The 21,526-nt window shown below is 47.4% G+C and overlaps 1 protein-coding gene across 1 annotated transcript in view; it reads right to left on the reverse strand.

Moving 5' to 3' along the window:
• LOC144771506 (galactosylgalactosylxylosylprotein 3-beta-glucuronosyltransferase 1-like) overlaps nucleotides 1-19,999 on the reverse strand; it is a 119,558-nt gene extending 99,559 nt beyond the window's left edge. The window contains exon 1 of the mRNA XM_078655921.1: nucleotides 19,888-19,999. Coding sequence (XP_078512047.1) covers nucleotides 19,888-19,999 — 112 coding nt within the window. The remainder of the gene's footprint in view (nucleotides 1-19,887) is intronic.
• Between the last annotated feature and the right edge of the window lie 1,527 nt (nucleotides 20,000-21,526).

Consider the following 21,526-nt stretch of genomic DNA (forward strand, 5'->3'; position numbering starts at 1 on the left):
AGAGTGAGGTGGAGAGAGAAGGGTGAGGTGGAGAGAGAAGGGTGAGGTGGAGAGAGAAGGGTGAGGTGGAGAGAGAAGGGTGAGGTGGAGAGAGAAGGGTGAGGTGGAGAGAGAAGGGTGAGGTGGAGAGAGAAGGGTGAGGTGGAGAGAGAAGGGTGAGGTGGAGAGAGAAGGGTGAGGTGGAGAGAGAAGAGAGAGGTGGAGATAGAAGGGTGAGGTGGAGAGAGAAGGGTGAGGTGGAGAGGGAAGAGTGAGGTGGAGAGCGAAGAGTGAAACGAAGAGAGAAGGATGAGGTGGAGAGAGAGGAGTGTGGTGGGAATAGACAGGTGAAGTGAGTGAGAGTAAGTTGATGCACAGTGAGAGGTTTGCCTGGTCAGGAAAGAGAGAAAGAAGGATAAGTTTAAACGAGAGGCGGATGAGGTGAGAGTAATATGAAAGTGAAGTGGAGAAAGTGAAGGTGGCTAAGGTGGAGAAACAGTAGGATGATGTAAAGAGAGAAGAGAGTGAGGTGGGAGGAAGTAGAGTCTGAAGAGTTTGGGTCAGTAAGGTGAATTGGAGAGGAAGGAGGGTGAAGTCAGAAAAAAGGAGGATGACACGGAGAGAAATTAGGGTGAGGTGGAGAGAGCAGGAGAGATCAAACCTATAGGTTTACACCTCTAGAAATGCACAGATAAAACTAGTAGTCAGAAGCCAGCCATAGGTATAGTATGCAGCTCACTCCCATACAAGACCACCCAGCAGGCACAGACCCTGCGCTCAGACACCTGAGAGTCCCTGGACAGCCCCACTTATCTTTATGGCACACCCTTTCTTCTTTATGGCCCAACCAGATCCCAAATCTTGGAGCCGGATCTGTTTACACCTCACTTGGAACTTAAAAAAATAATTATACAACAAAGTTCTGAGCGGTTTGACTTCACAAATCTCTGCTATGTGCCACTCTTGTACTTGCCAAAACCTCCTCAATAACACAACTAGTTGCTCAGGGTGTGCTATTGTGTTTTATTATGTGTATTTGATGTTGTGGGGCATTTGTAATGCTGGCACTGATGGCAGCTTTGATTAGCAGATTAGCAGTCTGCTTGCAGTGAATGTCTCCTTAGTGAGAGCCAGTGGCGTAGGGCAAAATGATAAAAACAACAATTGATGGACAGAATGCAGAACAATGTCATACATTCACCCCAGTACAAAGATCTGGGCCTAAATCTATCGTTTTTTTGCACTCCACACCACCCCAGGTCAGACAGGGTCAAGGCTGATTTGCACATGTCAGACATATGCAAATCAGCCTTGACCCTGTGCCTCATGGGAACAGTCCAGCCCAACTGCCAATCCATGTCTTTCCTGGACCAGAATCAAGCATCCAAGGACCGGTTTCTGGCTATCAGCCTTCATCAGCCTGGTTAGCTTGACTCCAGTGGTGTGAAGAGCATGGGACTCACGTCTGAGCATACCCATTCCACTTGGGGTGACAAATGCAAAAACAACAATTGATGGACAGAATGCAGAACAATGTCAAACATTCACCCCAGTACAGAGATCTGGGCCTAAATCCATCGTTTTTTTGCACTCCACACCACCCCAGGTCAGACATGACCATATGCAAATCAGCCTTGACCCTGTTCCTCATGGGAACAGTCCAGCCCGAACTGCCAAGCCATGTCTTTCCTGGACTGGAATCAAGCATCCAAGGACCAGTTTCTGGCTATCAGCCTTCATCAGCCTGGATAGCTTGACTCCAGTGATGTGGAGAGCATGGGACTCACGTCTGAGCATACCCAGCCCACTCGGGGTGACAAATGCAAAAACAACAATTGATGGACAGAATGCAGAACAATGTCATACATTCACCCCAGTACAAATGATGCCTTGCAAAATGCGACGAGGGACCCCCCAAGTCTCCCATATCAATGAAGTATTCATTGGCTTTGGGTTGAATAGGGACCCCTAATTCTAAATATGTAACTCAGTGACTGCGCCTCCCTAACTCTAAATATATAACTCAGCGCCTGCGGCTCCCGGACTCTAAATATGAAACCCAGTGCCTGCACTCCTTGACTCTAAATATGAAACCCAGTGCCTTCGGCTCCCTGACTCTAAATATGAAACCCAGCGCCTTCGGCTCCCTGACTCTAAATATGAAACCCAGTGCCTTCGGCTACCTGACTCTAAATATGAAACCCCGCGCCTGCGTCTCCCTAACTCTAAATATGAACACCCAGTGCCTTCGGCTCCCTGACTCTAAATATGAAACCCCGCGCCTGCGTCTCCCTAACTCTAAATATGAACACCCAGTGCCTTCGACTCCCTGACTCTAAATATGAAACCCCGCGCCTGCGTCTCCCTAACTCTAAATATGAACACCCAGTGCCTTCGGCTCCCTGACTCTAAATATGAAACCCAGCTCCTGTGTCTCCCTAACTCTAAATATGAACATCCAGTGCCTGCGGTTCCCTAACTCCAAATCTGAAACCCAGTGCCTGCAGCTCCCCAACTCTAAATATGAAACCAGTGCCTGCGGCTCCCTGACTCTAAATATGAAACCCAGTGCCTGCGGCTCCCTGACTCTAAATATGAAACCCAGCGCCTGTGTCTCCCAAACTCTAAATATGGAACTCAGCGCCTGTGGCTCCCTGACTCTAAATATGAAACCCAGCGCCTGCGTCTCCCTAACTCTAAATATGAACACCCAGTGCCTTCGGCTCCCTGACTCTAAATATGAAACCCAGTGCCTGCGGCTCCCTGACTCTAAATATGAAACCCAGTGCCTGCGGCTCCCTGACTCTAAATATGAAACCCAGTGCCTGCGGCTCCCTGACTCTAAATATGTAACCCAGTGCCTGCGGCTCCCTAACTCTAAATATGTAACCCAGCACCTGCGGCTCCCTAACTCTAAATATGAACACCCAGTGCCTTCGGCTCCCTGACTCTAAATATGAAACCCAGCACCTGCGGCTCCCTAACTTTCAATATGGAACTCAGCGCCTGCGGCTCCCTAACTTTCAATATGGAACTCAGCACCTGCGGCTCCCTAACTCTAAATATGTAACTCAGCGCCTGCGGCTCCCTAACTCTAAATATGTAACTCAGTGCCTGCACTCCCTGACTCTAAATATGGAACCCACTGCCTGCGGCTCCCTGACTCTAAATATGGAACCCACTGCCTGCGGCTCCCTAACTCTAAATATGTAACCCAGCACCTGCGGCTCCCTAACTTTCAATATGGAACTCAGCGCCTGCGGCTCCCTAACTTTCAATATGGAACTCAGCACCTGCGGCTCCCTAACTCTAAATATGTAACTCAGTGCCTGCACTCCCTGACTCTAAATATGGAACCCACTGCCTGCGGCTCCCTGACTCTAAATATGGAACCCACTGCCTGCGGCTCCCTAACTCTAAATATGTAACCCAGCACCTGCGGCTCCCTAACTTTCAATATGGAACTCAGCGCCTGCGGCTCCCTAACTTTCAATATGGAACTCAGCACCTGCGGCTCCCTAACTCTAAATATGTAACTCAGCGCCTGCGGCTCCCTAACTCTAAATATGTAACTCAGCGCCTGCGGCTCCCTAACTCTAAATATGTAACTCAGCGCCTGCGGTTCCCTAACTCTAAATATGTAACTCAGTGCCTGCACTCCCTGACTCTAAATATGGAACCCACTGCCTGCGGCTCCCTGACTCTAAATATGGAACCCACTGCCTGCGGCTCCCTAACTCTAAATATGTAACCCAGCACCTGCGGCTCCCTAACTTTCAATATGGAACTCAGCGCCTGCGGCTCCCTAACTTTCAATATGGAACTCAGCACCTGCGGCTCCCTAACTCTAAATATGTAACTCAGCGCCTGCGGCTCCCTAACTCTAAATATGTAACTCAGTGCCTGCACTCCCTGACTCTAAATATGGAACCCACTGCCTGCGGCTCCCTGACTCTAAATATGGAACCCACTGCCTGCGGCTCCCTAACTCTAAATATGTAACCCAGCACCTGCGGCTCCCTAACTTTCAATATGGAACTCAGCGCCTGCGGCTCCCTAACTTTCAATATGGAACTCAGCACCTGCGGCTCCCTAACTCTAAATATGTAACTCAGCGCCTGCGGCTCCCTAACTCTAAATATGTAACTCAGCGCCTGCGGCTCCCTAACTCTAAATATGTAACTCAGTGCCTGCACTCCCTGACTCTAAATATGGAACCCACTGCCTGCGGCTCCCTGACTCTAAATATGGAACCCACTGCCTGCGGCTCCCTAACTCTAAATATGAAACCCAGCGCCTGCGTCTCCCAAACTCTAAATATGGAACTCAGCGCCTGCGGCTCCCTAACTCTAAATATGTAACTCAGTGCCTGCGGCTCCCTGACTCTAAATATGAAACCAAGTGCCTGCGGCTCCCAAACTCTAAATATGGAACTCAGCGCCTGCGGCTCCCTAACTCTAAATATGTAACTCAGTGCCTGCGGCTCCCTGACTCTAAATATGAAACCAAGTGCCTGCGGCTCCCAAACTCTAAATATGGAACTCAGCGCCTGCGGCTCCCTAACTTTCAATATGGAACTCAGCGCCTGCGGCTCCCTAACTTTCAATATGGAACTCAGCACCTGCGGCTCCCTAACTCTAAATATGAAACCCAGCGCCTGCGTCTCCCAAACTCTAAATATGGAACCCAGCGCCTGCGGCTCCCTGACTCTAAATATGAAACCCAGCGCCTGCGTCTCCCAAACTCTAAATATGGAACCCAGCGCCTGCGGCTCCCTAACTCTAAATATGAAACCCAGTGCCTGCGGCTCCCTGACTCTAAATATGAAACCCAGCGCCTGCTTCTCCCAAACTCTAAATATGAAACCCAGCGCCTGCGTCTCCCAAACTCTAAATATGGAACCCAGCGCCTGCGGCTCCCTAACTCTAAATATGAAACCCAGTGCCTGCGGCTCCCTGACTCTAAATATGAAACCCAGCGCCTGCTTCTCCCAAACTCTAAATATGAAACCCAGCGCCTGCGTCTCCCAAACTCTAAATATGAAACCCAGTGCCTGCGTCTCCCAAACTCTAAATATGAAACCCAGCGCCTGCTTCTCCCAAACTCTAAATATGAAACCCAGTGCCTGCACTCCCTGACTCTAAATATGAAACCCAGCGCCTGCTTCTCCCAAACTCTAAATATGGAACCCAGCACCTGCGGCTCCCTAACTCTAAATATGGAACCCAGCACCTGCGGCTCCCTAACTCTAAATATGGAACCCAGCACCTGCGGCTCCCTAACTCTAAATATGGAACCCAGCACCTGCGGCTCCCTAACTTTCAATATGAAACCCAGCGCCTGCGTCTCCCAAACTCTAAATATGAAACCCAGCGCCTTCGGCTCCCTGACTCTAAATATGGAACTCAGCGCCTGCGTCTCCCAAACTCTAAATATGGAACTCAGCGCCTGCGTCTCCCAAACTCTAAATATGGAACCCAGCGCCTGCGGCTCCCAAACTCTAAATATGGAACTCAGCGCCTGCGTCTCCCAAACTCTAAATATGGAACTCAGCGCCTGCGTCTCCCAAACTCTAAATATGGAACCCAGCGCCTGCGGCTCCCAAACTCTAAATATGGAACCCAGCGCCTGCGGCTCCCTAACTCTAAATATGAAACCCAGTGCCTGCGGCTCCCTGACTCTAAATATGAAACCCAGCGCCTGCTTCTCCCAAACTCTAAATATGAAATCCAGCACCTGCGTCTCCCAAACTCTAAATATGAAACCCAGTGCCTGCGTCTCCCAAACTCTAAATATGAAACCCAGCGCCTGCTTCTCCCAAACTCTAAATATGAAACCCAGTGCCTGCACTCCCTGACTCTAAATATGAAACCCAGCGCCTGCTTCTCCCAAACTCTAAATATGGAACCCAGCACCTGCTGCTCCCTAACTCTAAATATGGAACCCAGCACCTGCGGCTCCCTAACTCTAAATATGGAACCCAGCACCTGCGGCTCCCTAACTCTAAATATGGAACCCAGCACCTGCGGCTCCCTAACTTTCAATATGAAACCCAGCGCCTGCGTCTCCCAAACTCTAAATATGAAACCCAGCGCCTTCGGCTCCCTGACTCTAAATATGGAACTCAGCGCCTGCGTCTCCCAAACTCTAAATATGGAACTCAGCGCCTGCGTCTCCCAAACTCTAAATATGGAACCCAGCGCCTGCGGCTCCCAAACTCTAAATATGGAACTCAGCGCCTGCGTCTCCCAAACTCTAAATATGGAACTCAGCGCCTGCGTCTCCCAAACTCTAAATATGGAACCCAGCGCCTGCGGCTCCCAAACTCTAAATATGGAACCCAGCGCCTGCGGCTCCCAAACTCTAAATATGGAACCCAGCGCCTGCGGCTCCCAAACTCTAAATATGGAACCCAGCACCTGCGGCTCCCTGACTCTAAATATGGAACCCAGTGCCTGCGGCTCCCTAACTCTATATACATAACCCCACTGCTTGCGTCTCCCTAACTTAACTTTATACGTGCAACCCCAGTGCTGATGTCTCCCAAATATTTTGCATACATCCTCAGTGCTGTTGTCTCCCTAACTCTATGTACACAAGCCCCAGTGCCTGCGTCTCCCAAACTCTATGCACACAACGCCAATTCCTATGCCGCGGCAACTGTTTCTATGCAAGCACAGTGCTGGCATCTCCTTAACTCTCTGTACACCACCCCAGTGCCTGTGTCTCCCTAACTCTCTGTACACAACCCCAGTGCCTGTGTCTCCCTAACTCTACTTACGCAACCCCCAGTACCTTTTCCTTCCTAACTCTCTGTACACCACCCCAGTGCCTGTGTCTCCCTAACTCTATGAACGCAACCCCCAGTACCTTCTCCTTCCTAACTCTCTGTACACAACCCCAGTGCCTGTGTCTCCCTAACTCTCTGTACACCACCCCAGTGCCTGTGTCTCCCTAACTCTATGAACGCAACCCCAGTCCTGGTTTTTCCCTAGCACTATGTACGCAATCCCAGTGCCTGTGTCTTGTTGACTCTGTGCACATAGCCCTAATGTCTGTGTCTCTAAAACTATTTGTACACAACCCCAGTGCCTATGTCTCCATAACTGTATTTATGTAACCACAGCTCTGGCATCCCCCTAACTCTATGTGCACATCCCTAGTGCCTGTGTCCTATTAATTCTATGAATGCAACCCCAATGCCTATGTGCAATCCAGTGCCTGTGTCTTGCTAATAACCCTATGTATGCAACCCCAATGCCTGCCTCGCTATAATTGTTTTTGTGCAACCACTGGGCTGGCATCTCCCTTACTCTATGTACGCGACCTTAGTACCTGTGTCTCTATAACTCTGTGTACAAACCCCCAGGGTCTACATCTCCCTTACTCTATGTACATAACCCCAGTGCCTGTGTCTCTCTAACTCTGCGTACACAATCCCTCTGCCTCCATTTCCCTAACTCTATGTACAAAAGCCGAATACCTACATCTCCCTAATTCTAAGTATGTAAACTCAGTGACTGCGGCTCCCTAACTCCAAATATGTAGCCTAGTTTCTGCGGTTCCCTAACTCTAAATATGTAACCCTGTGCGTGCGGTTCATTAACTCTATGTACACAAGCCTAATACCTGCATCTCCCAAACTCTAAGTATGTACTTCCCGTGGCCTCCCTAACTCTAAGTCTGTAACCCAGTGACTGCGGCTCCCTATTTCTAAATACGTAACCCAGTGACTGCGGCTCCCTAAGTCCAATTATGTAACCCTGTGACTGCGGCTCCCTAACTCTAAATATGTATCCCTGTGACTGTGGCTCCCTATTTCTAAATATGTAACCCAGTGACTGCGGCTCCCTAAGTGTAAATGCGTAACCCAGTGCCTGCAGATCCTTAACTCTAAATATGTAACCTAGTGCCTGCGGCTCCCTGACTCTAAATATGTAACCTAGTGCCTGCGGCTCCCTGACTCTAAATATGGAATCTAGTGCCTGTGGCTCCCTAACTCTAAATATGTAACTCAGTGCCTGCGGCTCCCTGACTCTAAATATGTAACCCAGTGCCTGCGGCTTCCTAACTCTAAATACGTAACTCAGCGCCTGTGGCTCCCTGATTCTAAATATGTAACCTAGTGCCTGCGGCTCCCTGACTCTAAATATGTAACCTAGTGCCTGCGGCTCCCTGACTCTAAATATGTAACCTAGTGCCTGCGGCTCCCTGACTCTAAATATGTAACCTAGTGCCTGCGGCTCCCTGACTCTAAATATGGAATCTAGTGCCTGTGGCTCCCTAACTCTAAATATGTAACTCAGTGCCTGCGGCTCCCTGACTCTAAATATGTAACCCAGTGCCTGCGGCTTCCTAACTCTAAATACGTAACTCAGCGCCTGTGGCTCCCTGATTCTAAATATGTAACTCAGCGCCTGCGGCTCCCTGACTCTAAATATGTAACCCAGTGCCTGCGGCTCCCTAACTCTAAATACGTAACTCAGCGCCTGTGGCTCCCTGATTCTAAATATGTAACCCAGCGCCTGCGGCTCCCTAACTCTAAATACGTAACTCAGCGCCTGTGGCTCCCTGATTCTAAATATGGAACCCAGTGCCTGCAGATCCCTATCTCTAAATATGGAATCTAGTGCCTGTGGCTCCCTAACTCTAAATATGTAACCCACTGCCTGCAGCTCCCTATCTCTCAATACGTAAGCCAGTGCCTGCGGCTCCCTAACTCTCAATATGTAACTCAGTGCCTGCGGCGCCCTGACTCTAAATATGGAATCTAGTGCCTGTGGCTCCCTAACTCTAAATATGTTACCCGGTGCCTACGGCTCCCTAACTCTCAATACATAAGCCAGTGCCTGTGGCTCCCTAACTCTCAATATGTAACCCAGTGCCTGCGGTTCCCTGACTCTAAATATGGAAATCAGCACCTGCGGCTCCCTGCCTCTAAATATGGAAGTCAGTGCCTGCGGCTCCCTAACTCTAAATATGGAATCTAGTGCCTGTGGCTGCCTAACTCTAAATATGTAACCCAGTGCCTGCTGCTCCCTAACTCTCAATACGTAAGCTAGTGCCTGCGGCTCCCTAACTCTAAATATAGAACCTAGTGCCTGCGGCTCCCTAACTCTAAATATGGAACCCAGCGCCTGCTGCTCCCTAACTCTCAATACGTAAGCTAGTGCCTGCGGCTCCCTAACTCTAAATATGGAACCCAACACCTGCGGCTCCCTTACTCTAAAAATGTAACTCAGCGCCTGCGGCTCCTTGACTGTACATACGGAACCCAGTGCCTGTGGCTCCCTAACTCTAAATATGGAACCCAGTGCCTGCGGCTCCCTAACTATAAATTTGCAACCAGTGCCTGCGGCTCCCTAACTCTAAATATAGAACCTAGTGCCTGCGGCTCCCTAACTCTAAATATGGAACCCAGCGCCTGCTGCTCCCTAACTCTCAATACATAAGCTAGTGCCTGCGGCTCCCTAACTCTCAATATGTAACTCAGTGCCTGCGGCTCCCTAACTCTAAATATTGAACCCGCGCCTGTGGCTCCCTAACTCTAAAAATGTAACTCAGCGCCTGCGGCTCCCTGACTCTACATACGGAACCCAGCGCCTGTGGCTCCCTAACTCTAAATATGTAACTCAGCGCCTGCGGCTCCCCGACTCTAAATATGTAACTCAGCGCCTGCGGCTCCCTGAATCTAAATATATAACTCAGCGCCTGCGGCTCCCTGACTCTAACTATGGAACCCAGTGCCTGTGGCTCCCTAACTCTAAATATGGAACCCACTGCCTGCGGCTCCCTAACTATAAATTTCCAACCAGTGACTGCGGCTCCCTAACTCTAAATATGTAACCAAGAGCCTGCGGCTCCCTAACTCTAAATATTTAACCAAGAGCCTGCGGCTCCCCGACTCTAAATATGTAACTCAGCTTCTGAGACTCCCTGACTCTAAATATGGAACCCAGTGCCTGCAGCTCCCTAACTCTAAATATGGAACCCAGTGCCTGCGGCTCCCTAACTCTAAATTTGCAACCAGTGCCTGCAGCTCCCTAACTCTAAATATGTAACCCAGTGCCTGTGTTTCTCTGGCTCTAAATACGTAACCCCAATGCCTCTGTCTTCCTACCTCTATGAAAGGATCTTCCTTCCAGTAGTGGGGTTGCACTCCGCCATGATAGACTGGAGTCTCCTTTCCCTACAACAGCTCCCTTATCACTGCCCAGTTGGGCTGCACCCTTCGTGTCAGCAGCACACATCCTCACTATTTAAGAACAGAAACATCCTGCATGAAGAGTTTGGCAAAGAAACTATAGATTTTAGAAACATGTTTCAGAAAATGTTTCCATGAAGGATGCCATATCACATCTCTCTTGGCAGTTACAGATGTGTTCCTTCTTCACCATCCATCAAATGTGAGATGATTGAGTGACATTAGTCAGGGAAGAGCAAGCTCAGAGACCCCGTGGCAGTGACAGGACAGACAGAATGACTGTTTGAAATCTTCTACAACATTGAAAATAAATTGATTTGAGAGTTGAGACATCAAGGCTACGCCCAATTATTCATAGGTTACAAGAGGGGTCCTAAGCGAGCAGACAACCTCGGAATTGAAGTCACTCCATCTTGGAACGGAAGTGCACTCTAAGTCTTCCATCACTACAGCATAGCTAAAAGGACTTTTTATTTCCAATTTGGTTCTACCTCATTGATTGTTTTTTGTCTTATACATACAGTTTTATAATCTTTTCAGGTTATTCAGTAAAGTACTTTGCTTCCCAGTTTTGGATGATGTGAGTCTGATGATCTTCATGAAATGCAGGAAGTGCCTCTCCAAGATGTGTGCAGTCTAGTTGGGACAGTACAGGATTGGTGAATCAATTTCTGTACTCTTGAAAGTAGCAGGGACGAGCTGGACATGTCCTTTCCTTGAGCAGACTTGTGGAAAAATGGGAGTATCTGGAATGCCCATGAGTGGGTTTCTTTATTACAATAGCCAACAAGTATGTATAGGCAAATGTGTTTCGACCTCTCACAGGCTGCAGTGCAGAGCTTCTCAGAGGTCCTCCCTCTCCCATCTACTCCTCACTCTCTGCATACACTCTCTGGTTCAAGTATTACATCAGTTTCAGGTAAAATCAGTGCTTAATTTATAATCAATAAGTGCAGGTGGCCAATGTTTTTCTTAGAGCCAGTCAATGATGCTGCCAAATGCAAAGGTTGCATTATATCACAGCGGGCTAGCTTTGGTTTCTTCGTGTACCTCTGTAGACCACCATTCTACACTTTTCTCACTCTGGCAGTTGTTTTTTCCTTTTTTTTTCTCCCTTTGTCTCTGTTTCCTAATATTTCTAGTGCTCTGTCTTACTCTTAGTCTAAGTCTGATCATGCTCCTAGGACATCACTTATTGTTTTTAACCTTGTCAATGGTGCCCTGAATAAAGAAGTGTACAAAAAAGAAAAAGGGGTAACCTGCAGGCAATTGTAACTTTAGATTCCATTGCACCCTCTAAAATTAGAGCTCCGATATTCAACAGTATTGAGCCCACACACTTTAGGGATATTAAGTGAGGACCCAAGGGTGAAGCATGCCACAAGTGGTACTGGTGGGTGAGGGTCCTTTTATAAAAATCAACTAGGTTCCCCCTACCCTTATTGACTTAAAAGAGGGACTAGAGAAGTTTCGTAACATAGTATTGTCTTTTTGAGCACAATCCATGGCAGTCCATGATAGCTTTTAGCTTTCCCCAGCCTTTGCCTGTCCCTCCTCATCCATGACACACAATTTCCACCAAATTTAATGTGGATTTACCCCCTTCGGCAGATAACCGATTGATCATGCTCATAGTAGACATCTTTTCCAAAATAGCATACTTTACTTTGTTTCAGAGAATTCCATCTTCCAGTATGATAGCAAGGATATTCCTGGCTGATATATTCCACTTGCAAGGGATACCTTACATATAATCTCAGACAGGGTTCTCGGCAAATTTCTAGCTTACAGCGCTCAATTTTCTTTACACTTTATATCCATCGAACTCTGTCCTCAGATTACCATCTGCAATGCAATGGACCGGCTGAGAGGGCCAATCAGAGCCTTGAGCAGTGTCTCAGATGTTTCTGCAATGCCACTCAAAGCAACTGCGCAGAATTCTTACCCTTAGTAGAGTTCTTGTAGAACAACACTTTTCACTTTGCTACCAAGCTTTCTCCATTCTATTGTATCCATTGTTTTCATCTGCATTCCTTTCCATCTTCTCTGTTGTCCACTCTTCTTGTGCCTGCTGCTGATGGTTTCCTAGAGAGACTTGACTCTGGAAGAAAAGTGATTGCCCGGAATTTTTAGATTTTTTTTAGATTTTCTAAAACTGCTATAAGGGTAGAACAGGTAGATTAAGAAGAAAAGTCTCAAACGTTAAGGTAGGAAAGAAGATTTAGCTGTCTTCCAGGTTCTTGCCCACTTGAAAACTATCAGTCCGGTTACATCCTTGATTTTTGGGTCGCTTTGTAATAACCAACCAAATCAATCCCATTGCCTTTAGGCTCTATTTCCTAACTCTTGGAACATTCACCCTACTTTTTATGTCTCCCGGATTAAGACTTTTGTGCTTAATCCTTTTTGTCAGATTTCTCCTCTACCTCCTGTTACGGTAGATTGAAAACCAGAATATGGAAATTAGTGAAATCTCTGATTTTCGGAATGCCGTTTACAGTTCTTTGTTCACTGGAAGGGCTATTCTGCTAGAGAGTGTTCTTGGGTTCCTGCCTCTTCAGTCCATGTGCCTAGATTAGTTCATCAATTTTTCTGGCCGTACCTGACAAACCTAGGGCCTCGGAAGGGATATACTCTTGCAACCACTGCATCTTGGCAACCTAGACTTTTAAGAACTGCACTGCCTTGGGTGGTACTGCAGTTGCAGAGTCTCAGAAAGCTCCACAGGGCTGCGAATTTCACTCACCTAGAACTGCCTTACGTTGCACTACTGGGTTTCTAGCTGCTGCTCCTTGCTCCTCCAGCTCCAAAAATGTCAATCACATGCCTGAGGGATTAAAGCACACAAAGGCTTCAGTCTGGTTGAAGTGTGTGCTGCAACAAAGTAGTTCTCCTTCACTTGTATCCTGGCTAACTCCACTTGCTGATCCTGATTCCTCTGTGTTAGAAATTGGATTATTAGTTGCGAAGGATGTGTGTTCTTTACAAGTAATAGGTCTCCGATTGTCTTATTACTGGGAACCATATACCCCAATGAAGCACTTACCACTGTGAAGCAGAGTAATTCAAGTCCTACTAAGGGGAGGTGGTGTGGGCTAGCAAACCTGCTGGCCTTCTACAACAGAACTCAATAAATTAGGGCCTAGTCAGTGCATTTTCTTTGAAAAAGGAAACATACTTTTACTACACACATACACACACAACACTAAATAATACACATTAAAGTACACATATATACATTCAGGTACATGGAAGTACATTTTGGTGACACTCTCCTATCGGATTTCACACCTAGTGGCTCCTGAACCCATCCCACAATGACCCACATCTATACCAGATGATTTATAACAATATAAGGGGGGGGGTCACTTTAAATAAGGCAGGCCTACAACCTTTGTCAGCTAGTAACCATATTAATAAAAATAATCACAGGTTATACTTTATCAATGTAACACCTTATCAGGGGTTTAACCGAAAATTCAAAATAGCAGAGCACCCCTCACATATAAATAGCTGCAATTTTGATAATGCAAATCAGTTGTGCATGTCCATTAGTGTGTCATAGAATTAATTACATTTACATTGCTTACATTGTATGAAGTTACTATTACATGAATCAACTTCAGTCATTCAGGTATGTGGTGGTGTTTTTATTTTTACTTGAAATCAGTGTCACAAAAAGGTTGTACATCATATCATCACTCTACGTTCTATGATAAAGTAGTCACTCAATTATATATATGTTGATCCAACATGTATGTGCATTGCTGTTCGCTTCATTGTTTCACAAGTATAGTTGTTGTAGTGACCGTTTGTAGATGTATTGCTGTTGGTTCATCATGATTATCTCAGCAGACACTTGTTTCGTCCTTTTAGGATTTTTTCAAGGCTGTATTCCTATGTAATTGTTTCCAGCTCATAAGTACTGGTCACTCTCACTTGTGCCAGAATGGATTGAAGGAAAATCCCAGTGAATTATTATAGTTGCCTTCAAACACAAAATAAGTAACTCTAAACAGGTCCTGGGAATAAGATCCACAAAACCAGGAGGGTAATAAGTAGCAGTTGTCACTTTCATGGAACACGTAACCAGAGACAATGTAAACCTGCAAATTGCTTCAGTTACAGAAGGGTTGACACAACACTGCATGCATCCCAGCGACCAGGACTTATCACGGTCTGAACAAGAAGCCGGTTTAATTATCGCTAATATTATAAGACCTTCCCCATATTAGTACCAGTTATTGCCCAGTCCCTTCTGTGCCAGGTTACATGTGTGCAATTACTGGGCTGCGCACAACAGTAGTGTCACAGCTGACACACGTGTGCACATGTTCATATATGAAACCAACCCATTGCCCCATATTCTAGGTGGACCCCAGTGGCCTTATCATAAAAGGAGGACACAGGGGGTAAACAGGCTCAGTCAAATTACCCTAAAGTTACCTCAAGTGTCTCAGGTAGTGAAACTTACCCACAGTAAAGGCCCAAAAACTGGGAAGTGAAAAGCTCAAAAATCTTAGTGAACTAAACTGGAGCTCCCCATTCCTACATCCTCCCCCGAACGGGGTCTGACACACGTTTTCCTTTTATTAGCATTTTTCAGGGCTGGCCAAAAATGGTTGCTGATTTGTATACAGTTATCTCTTCAAAAGACTAAGGTTTAAAAGCTTGTTCTAACAGGGACATTTCAAGGGTGCATCTCTGCCATGCTCCAGGAAACCATTAAACTGCTGTGCTCTTCTGAAGAGGTAAAAGAAGAAATGTTTCATTGAAGTGCAGCATGCGGTGAGTGCTCTGCTTGACTTCATCAGCCCACACGCACTCCCCTCCACCAACTACATACTCCTAGGGGACCTCAACTTCCACCTGGAGAACCACGCCGACAACAATACCACCACCCTACTGGACAACCTCGCCAACCTCGGACTGAAACAGCTGGTCAACACACCCACCCACTACGCCGGACACACACTCGATCCGATCTTCTCCTCCAGCAAACACATCTCCTTCAGCCACATCATCAAACTATCCCGGACGGACCACAGCTGTGTCCACTCAAGCTTCGAACAAACCACCGTACACCACCACGCCCAACAACCACCAAGAAGACAATGGAACCGAGTCACCACCGAACAACTCACCACAGCCCTCTCCCAGAACCCACCCACCAGCACCGCAGACCCCAACGAAGCGGCCTCCAACCTCACGAACTGGATCTCAGACTGCGCCAACCTCCTGGCCCCCCTGAAGACCCAGGTACACAAAGACAACCACAAGAAAAACTCCTGGTTCACCCCCACCCTCAAGGACTCAAAAAAAGAATGTCGCACCCACGAAAAAACCTGGCGCCTCAATCAGACCGACGAGAACATGTCTGCTCTCAAGAACGCCACCCGCAAACACCACCAACTCCTCCGCGCAGCAAGAAAATCATCCTTCAAAGATAGGCTCGAAAACAACGCCCACAATAGCAAGGAACTATTCTGCATCGTCAGGGAACTCTCTAACCCCGATGCTGAAAACAGCGCCATCCCCCCTCTCAGGATCTCTGCGACTCGACTCCCTCGCGGCCTTCTTTCACCACAAGGTCACCGATATTTACAACAGCCTCTCCACATCCAACACGAACCCACCTCCGGAATCCGACACTGACAACACCACCATCCACACCTGGAACCCAACCACCGCCGAGGAAACCACCCGCATCATGAACTCCATCCACTCAGGATCCCCATCCGACCCATGCCCGCATCACATTTTCAACAAAGCCAACAACATCATCGCACCCCACCTACGAGATGTCATCAACGCATCACTCACCACCGCCACCTTCCCCGAAAACTGGAAACACGCCGAACTCAACGCTATCCTAAAGAAACCTACAGCAGACCCCACCGAACTCAAAAACTTCCGGCCCATCTCGCTCTTCCCATTCCCCGCCAAAGTGATTGAGAAGATCATCAACACTCAACTCACCACCGCCCTAGAATCCAACGACTCACTCGACCCCTCACAGTTCGGTTTCAGAGCTAACCACAGCACGGAGACCGCCCTCATCGCAGCCACAGACGACATCAGATCCCTGACAGACAAGGGAGAGAGCGTGGCACTCATACTCCTGGACCTCTCCACAGCCTTCGACACGGTATGCCACCGTACTCTAATACGGCGCCTCAACAACGCCGGCATCCGAGGCAAGGCCCTGGAATGGATCACCTCCTTCCTCTCCGGAAGAACACAGAGAGTCCGACTCCCCCCTTCAGATCTACAGCTACTGAAGTCATCTGCGGCATCCCACAAGGGTCTCCCTCAGCCCCACCCTCTTCAACATTTACATGACCCTCCTGACGAACATCGCACGCAAACACGGACTCAACATCATATCCTACGCCGACGACACTCAGCTCATCCTCTCCCTCACCAACAACCCCACCTCAGCAAGAACCAGACTACACGAAGGCATGAAGGAAGTAGCGGACTGGATGACAGACAGCCAGCTTAAACTCAACACCGATAAGACGGAGGTCCTAATCCTCGGCCCTACTCCCACCGCCTGGGACGAATCCTGGTGGCCCCCCGCCCTGGGCAGCACTCCCCAACCCACCGACCATGCCAGCAACCTCGGCTTCATCCTGGACTCGTCCCTCTCCATGAACAGACAGGTCAACGCGGTGACATCGGCATGCTTCAACACCCTCCGCATGCTCCGCAAAATCTTACGCTGGATCCCCACCGACACCAGGAAGACCGTCACCCACGCCCTCGTCACCAGCCGCATGGACTATGGGAACACTCTGTACGCCGGCATCACTACCAAGCTACAGAAGAAACTTCAACGAATCCAGAACGCAGCCGCATGACTCATCCTGAACATCCCCCGCCACCACCACATCTCCGGACACCTGAAGAAACTTCACTGGCTCCCAGTCAGCAAGAGGATCACCTTCAGGCTCCTCACCCACGCACACAAAGCCCTTCACAACCTCGGACCAAAACTCATCAACCACCACCTCTCCTTCTACTGTCCTCCTTGCACCCTGCGCTCGACAGGACAAGCCCTGGCAGCCGTGCCCCGCATCCGCAGGGCCACCCCCGGGGGCAGGTCCTTCTCCTACCTGGCAGCGAAGACCTGGAACTCTCTTCCCAGCCACCTGCGCGCCACACAGGACCACCTCTCCTTCAGAAGGCAGCTCAAGACCTGGCTTTTTGAGCACTGACATTCCCCCCCCCTCCCCCAGCGCCTTGAGACCCCCACAGGTGAGTAACGCGCTTTACAAATGCAAATGATTGATTGATTGAATGTAACTCTGCAATAAAGAATTAACTCCTTCCGTGCTCATGACGAGCTCAGCCCGTCACAAGGCACGGTGGCCGTGTGCTCATGACGAGCCGAGCTCGTCATGACACGCGCGGTACTCACACGCGGGGCTAATTCCCCCGCGGTGCTGAGCATTCTATACAAACGTGCGTGGTCATGACGAGCTCAGCTCGTCAAGAGCACAGCGCCACTGTGCAGTGAGACGAGCCGAGCTCGTCACAAGCACCATGGCGCTGCGCGCGCCCCCTCCCTCCCCCCAGCGCCGCGGGGGAATTAGCCCCGCAGCAAAGGTGTTAATACCAGAACACTGGTTTATATCACAGCCTGATCCTTCCCCAGTGAGTAGCCGCTGGAGTACAGAAAATCTATTGATTAAATGAACACAGAGAGTGTCTGGCCAAACTCAAACAAATCAGCAATCACAAATGTCTTACAGGGCAGGAGCTCCAGTGAGGCAGTCCTTCATTATCTTTTTTCTTTTTTTTTTATCTCACATTGCATAATGATGATAGAAGTAATTCCAATACTCCTTTTTCATTTTTATCATGATGCACATACTAATCAGTCGATGTTGAATATAGTTAGGGATTCCAATTTTATCGTATTTATTTTTTTGACATTTCTGTGTGTATTTATCCATATGTATCATTTGCTCATTTTATTTGTATTTATCCATAATTATTTTTTCTTTAGCCTAAAAATTTAGGTGCAATGGGTTTATATCCACATTTATTTAACTGATCAATGTGCACTCATGTATTAATGTCCGCGGGGGTTTAGCTGTTTACCATACAGTACAGTCATCTGAAAACATTTGCATTGTAGAATAGGTTAAACCGCCCTACAGCTGCAGTTATTTAAGCTTCATTAGGGAATCTTTTTTTCTTTTTTTGATTCTCCTACCTGTCAATCTGCACAGCTACTGACCTGCCAGTCATTACTGACAGTAGTGAGCATCTCCGAAAAGACTTTTAATCAGTATTTTTCCATATTTAAAAATAGAGACAGGAAAATAGAGGGTTTTCTGTCTCTATCAGTAAAAACAGAAAGCTAGGAGCATTAAAAAACTAGCATGTGGAAGGATTAGGGAATTTATTTGGACCTGTTTTGCCTTGAAACATCTTGTTTATAATCTGCTTCTAATCAGCGTCTACAGCTGGATACATAGGTTATGAGTGGGTCGGTTAATTTGGACCTAGGCTTAGTCCTCTGTTTACACACGGGTCGGAATTACGAGTTTGAAGGTATTTAACGCATCCAGTAATGATCGGATGCAACCTTCACTAAATTTCGGCAGGTCAAACCTGCCAAAATGTAACATTGGAATGCATACATTAGTTACAATATCATGAGGCACATACTCCATCATCAGCAGATTTTAGTGAAAAAAATTGTCTCTAGCTCGAACGGATTAAATGTTACTAAAAAGGCAGCAACATCTGTTGCTGAGCAGTGAAAATCCCTTCGCAACTGATCATCTTTCTGTTTCTAATTGCTGTATTTGAGAGTCAAACTAGTGACAGGTGAAAGCTGTGCCCAGATAGTGTTAACATCTGTAAAAATGACAAAATAATGAGATAATACCATCACATAATGTGCTATTATGTCACATAACTTGTCTTAATTTTGCAGCATAATTCAGTAACCCCTGCTGCATGATTTGGACCTCCCCTGTCACATAATTCCAGTGGCCCTGCCTATGACAGTTGCAGCACTAGGAATGTTTCTATATAGCTATGTAAATTGAGTAAACACTGAGCAGGTTTGCTCTCTTGTGGTATTCTGGAATTCCGAAGGGCCGTCAATAGTGGAGGAGTGTGGCTCAATGGTTAGAGTGACAGACCCTGATGCAGAGGTCTGGCCCGGGACCAGGGTTCAATTCCTGCCTTTGCGGGTCTTGGGCTCATTTTCCTCGGACCTGATAATTCTCGCCTTGGTGCCTAGTCTAATCACGGGCCCCACTCTGCAACTCTGGGCAACAGCTTACTTAATCTCCACAACGGCCCCAACAGTGCTGGGATGCCTGGCTTCCCCTTGGGGGTGCCCAGGAGTGGACATTTCACAGGGAAAAGCCAGGATGGGTTCCACAGTGGTATGCGTTACAGCGCCAGGACACCTCAGTTGGGGTATAAGTGCGCTTTACAAGTACAAATTTCATTTCAAAGCCTGGCTGTGCAAATAATCCTCCGGAACCTGCAAGCGCCTGGATACCGCACCGGGTGATTAGCCGTGCTTTATAAATCACGATTGATTGATTGATAGGCAACATAGTGATTTGACATGTGGGGTTAGGGATCATAAAGTAGAGTGACGGCGAGGGGGGATACAGTTTAAAAAAACAATGGAAAGTTATGCACAAAGTGACTTTTCAAAAGTGTCTTACTTCTCAGGAAATGGAGGTAGCGCGTGGTTGGGTACTGGTGCCACACGGTCAGCAGCAGGGCCCAGGGCAAGGCGATGAAGAGGGTGGTGAGAAGGTTCCGTCTCCTCAGCATGCTGCACAGGCTTGCCACAAACCCCGGGCCATTTCTTTACCTACAACAAAAGCACAAGGAAGTCAGTGGTCTTAGCAAACATATACAAGGCAAAGTAAAGTGAAATCACAAAACATTCCACGCAACATATGAAAAGCCATTTGTACTATCCTGAACCCACCCTAGATGACAGGAGAGTGTACAGCATGTGAATCCATGACAGAAAAATCTGAAAACTCCTTGTTACAGGAAAGTAACTTTTTCCTTCTATTCATCGCTGCAGGTAAAACATCACACGCAACCCTAGGTTCCTAAGACTTTTGTATCAAGCTGGCGGTAAGATTTGTGTCCCTGTTTCAAGGCTCTTCTCAAATCTGACTGAACCTTCTTGATGTGTTTCCAGCATCACTCTCACCATGAGTTGGGACTGAAAGAAGTATTCTAAAATGTTGCTTCCTAGCCACAGGGCCACACTCCACTAAGTATATTTGGGCATCCAACACACTTGACAGGACCCCTAAGGGCATTCTATTCCTGTTCAACAGCTCGTTTCATTTATCATACATTCTCAAACATCCATGAGCTTCCAAGGCATTCCTGTCTGCATGTGACGGTAGAGATGTGCATTAGAAGCACAGGGTACTTGTGCAGCTCGGGTTAGGCTGAGCCACCTATTGACTCAGCATGCTCGCTTCATTTTAGTCATTCTAATCTGTGTGAGGCATTGAATACATTTTGTAAAGCACAGAAGGTATTTGCATGATTTCCCCTTTCCTCTTATAACCAGAGTCTTTTCAAAATGTGGAGTTGTCATTTCTGGCAAAGCTCTAGCTTTGTCCCAGCTCTTGTCTCTTGCTTATGCTTGAAATGCCTGGCTTCATGGGATGCTGCTCATGCCCCCACAGTTTCTAGAACTGGTCCTATCAATCTATGTCATAAAATGCCCACGTGCAGCTCCCTGGCCTGTGACTCTCTTTCCCTTAGGTCTTTGAAGACACGATTGTCCTTTGTTGTTTTTTATCGGCATCTCCTTGAAATCTAAAATGTCATTGCATGGGTAGAGATTAAAGGGAAGTGTTTATACTTTTATTTTCACAGACCCTACTACTTTCGGACATTCTTCCCAGACCAATTGTCCGGATGCAAGGAAAAACTCTTAAAGTTAGAGGTTGGTCGGTACAGGCCACCCTTCCTCTCCAGGTATTTCTGCCAAATTTGCTGTCATTCTCTTCAGCTGTTTTTTCTGTATCTTTGTCTAATTGTATGGAAATTGCATGGGGAAACTGCGTTTCTGACCTCCCCTTTTTATCCGTCCCCACTTTCCAGGAAGGACCTGAGGTGGATACATTTTTTTTATTTGGGAAGTTTTGTGAAAATTCATCAAACCGCTTTAAAGTTATTAGCAAAACAAAAAAAAGTAGATAGGTGTGTTGTTTTGCCACATTAGTTGTGATTATTTTGGAAGTAGCAGTGTGAATCGTAATAAGGCAGGAATTAGCTGTCTTGGCAGTGTCTATACTGTTTGTTTCGTAAAAAGTAATGATGGTG

Source organism: Lissotriton helveticus, chromosome 8, assembly GCF_964261635.1.
Source record: "Lissotriton helveticus chromosome 8, aLisHel1.1, whole genome shotgun sequence".
Lineage (NCBI taxonomy): Eukaryota > Metazoa > Chordata > Amphibia > Caudata > Salamandridae > Lissotriton > Lissotriton helveticus.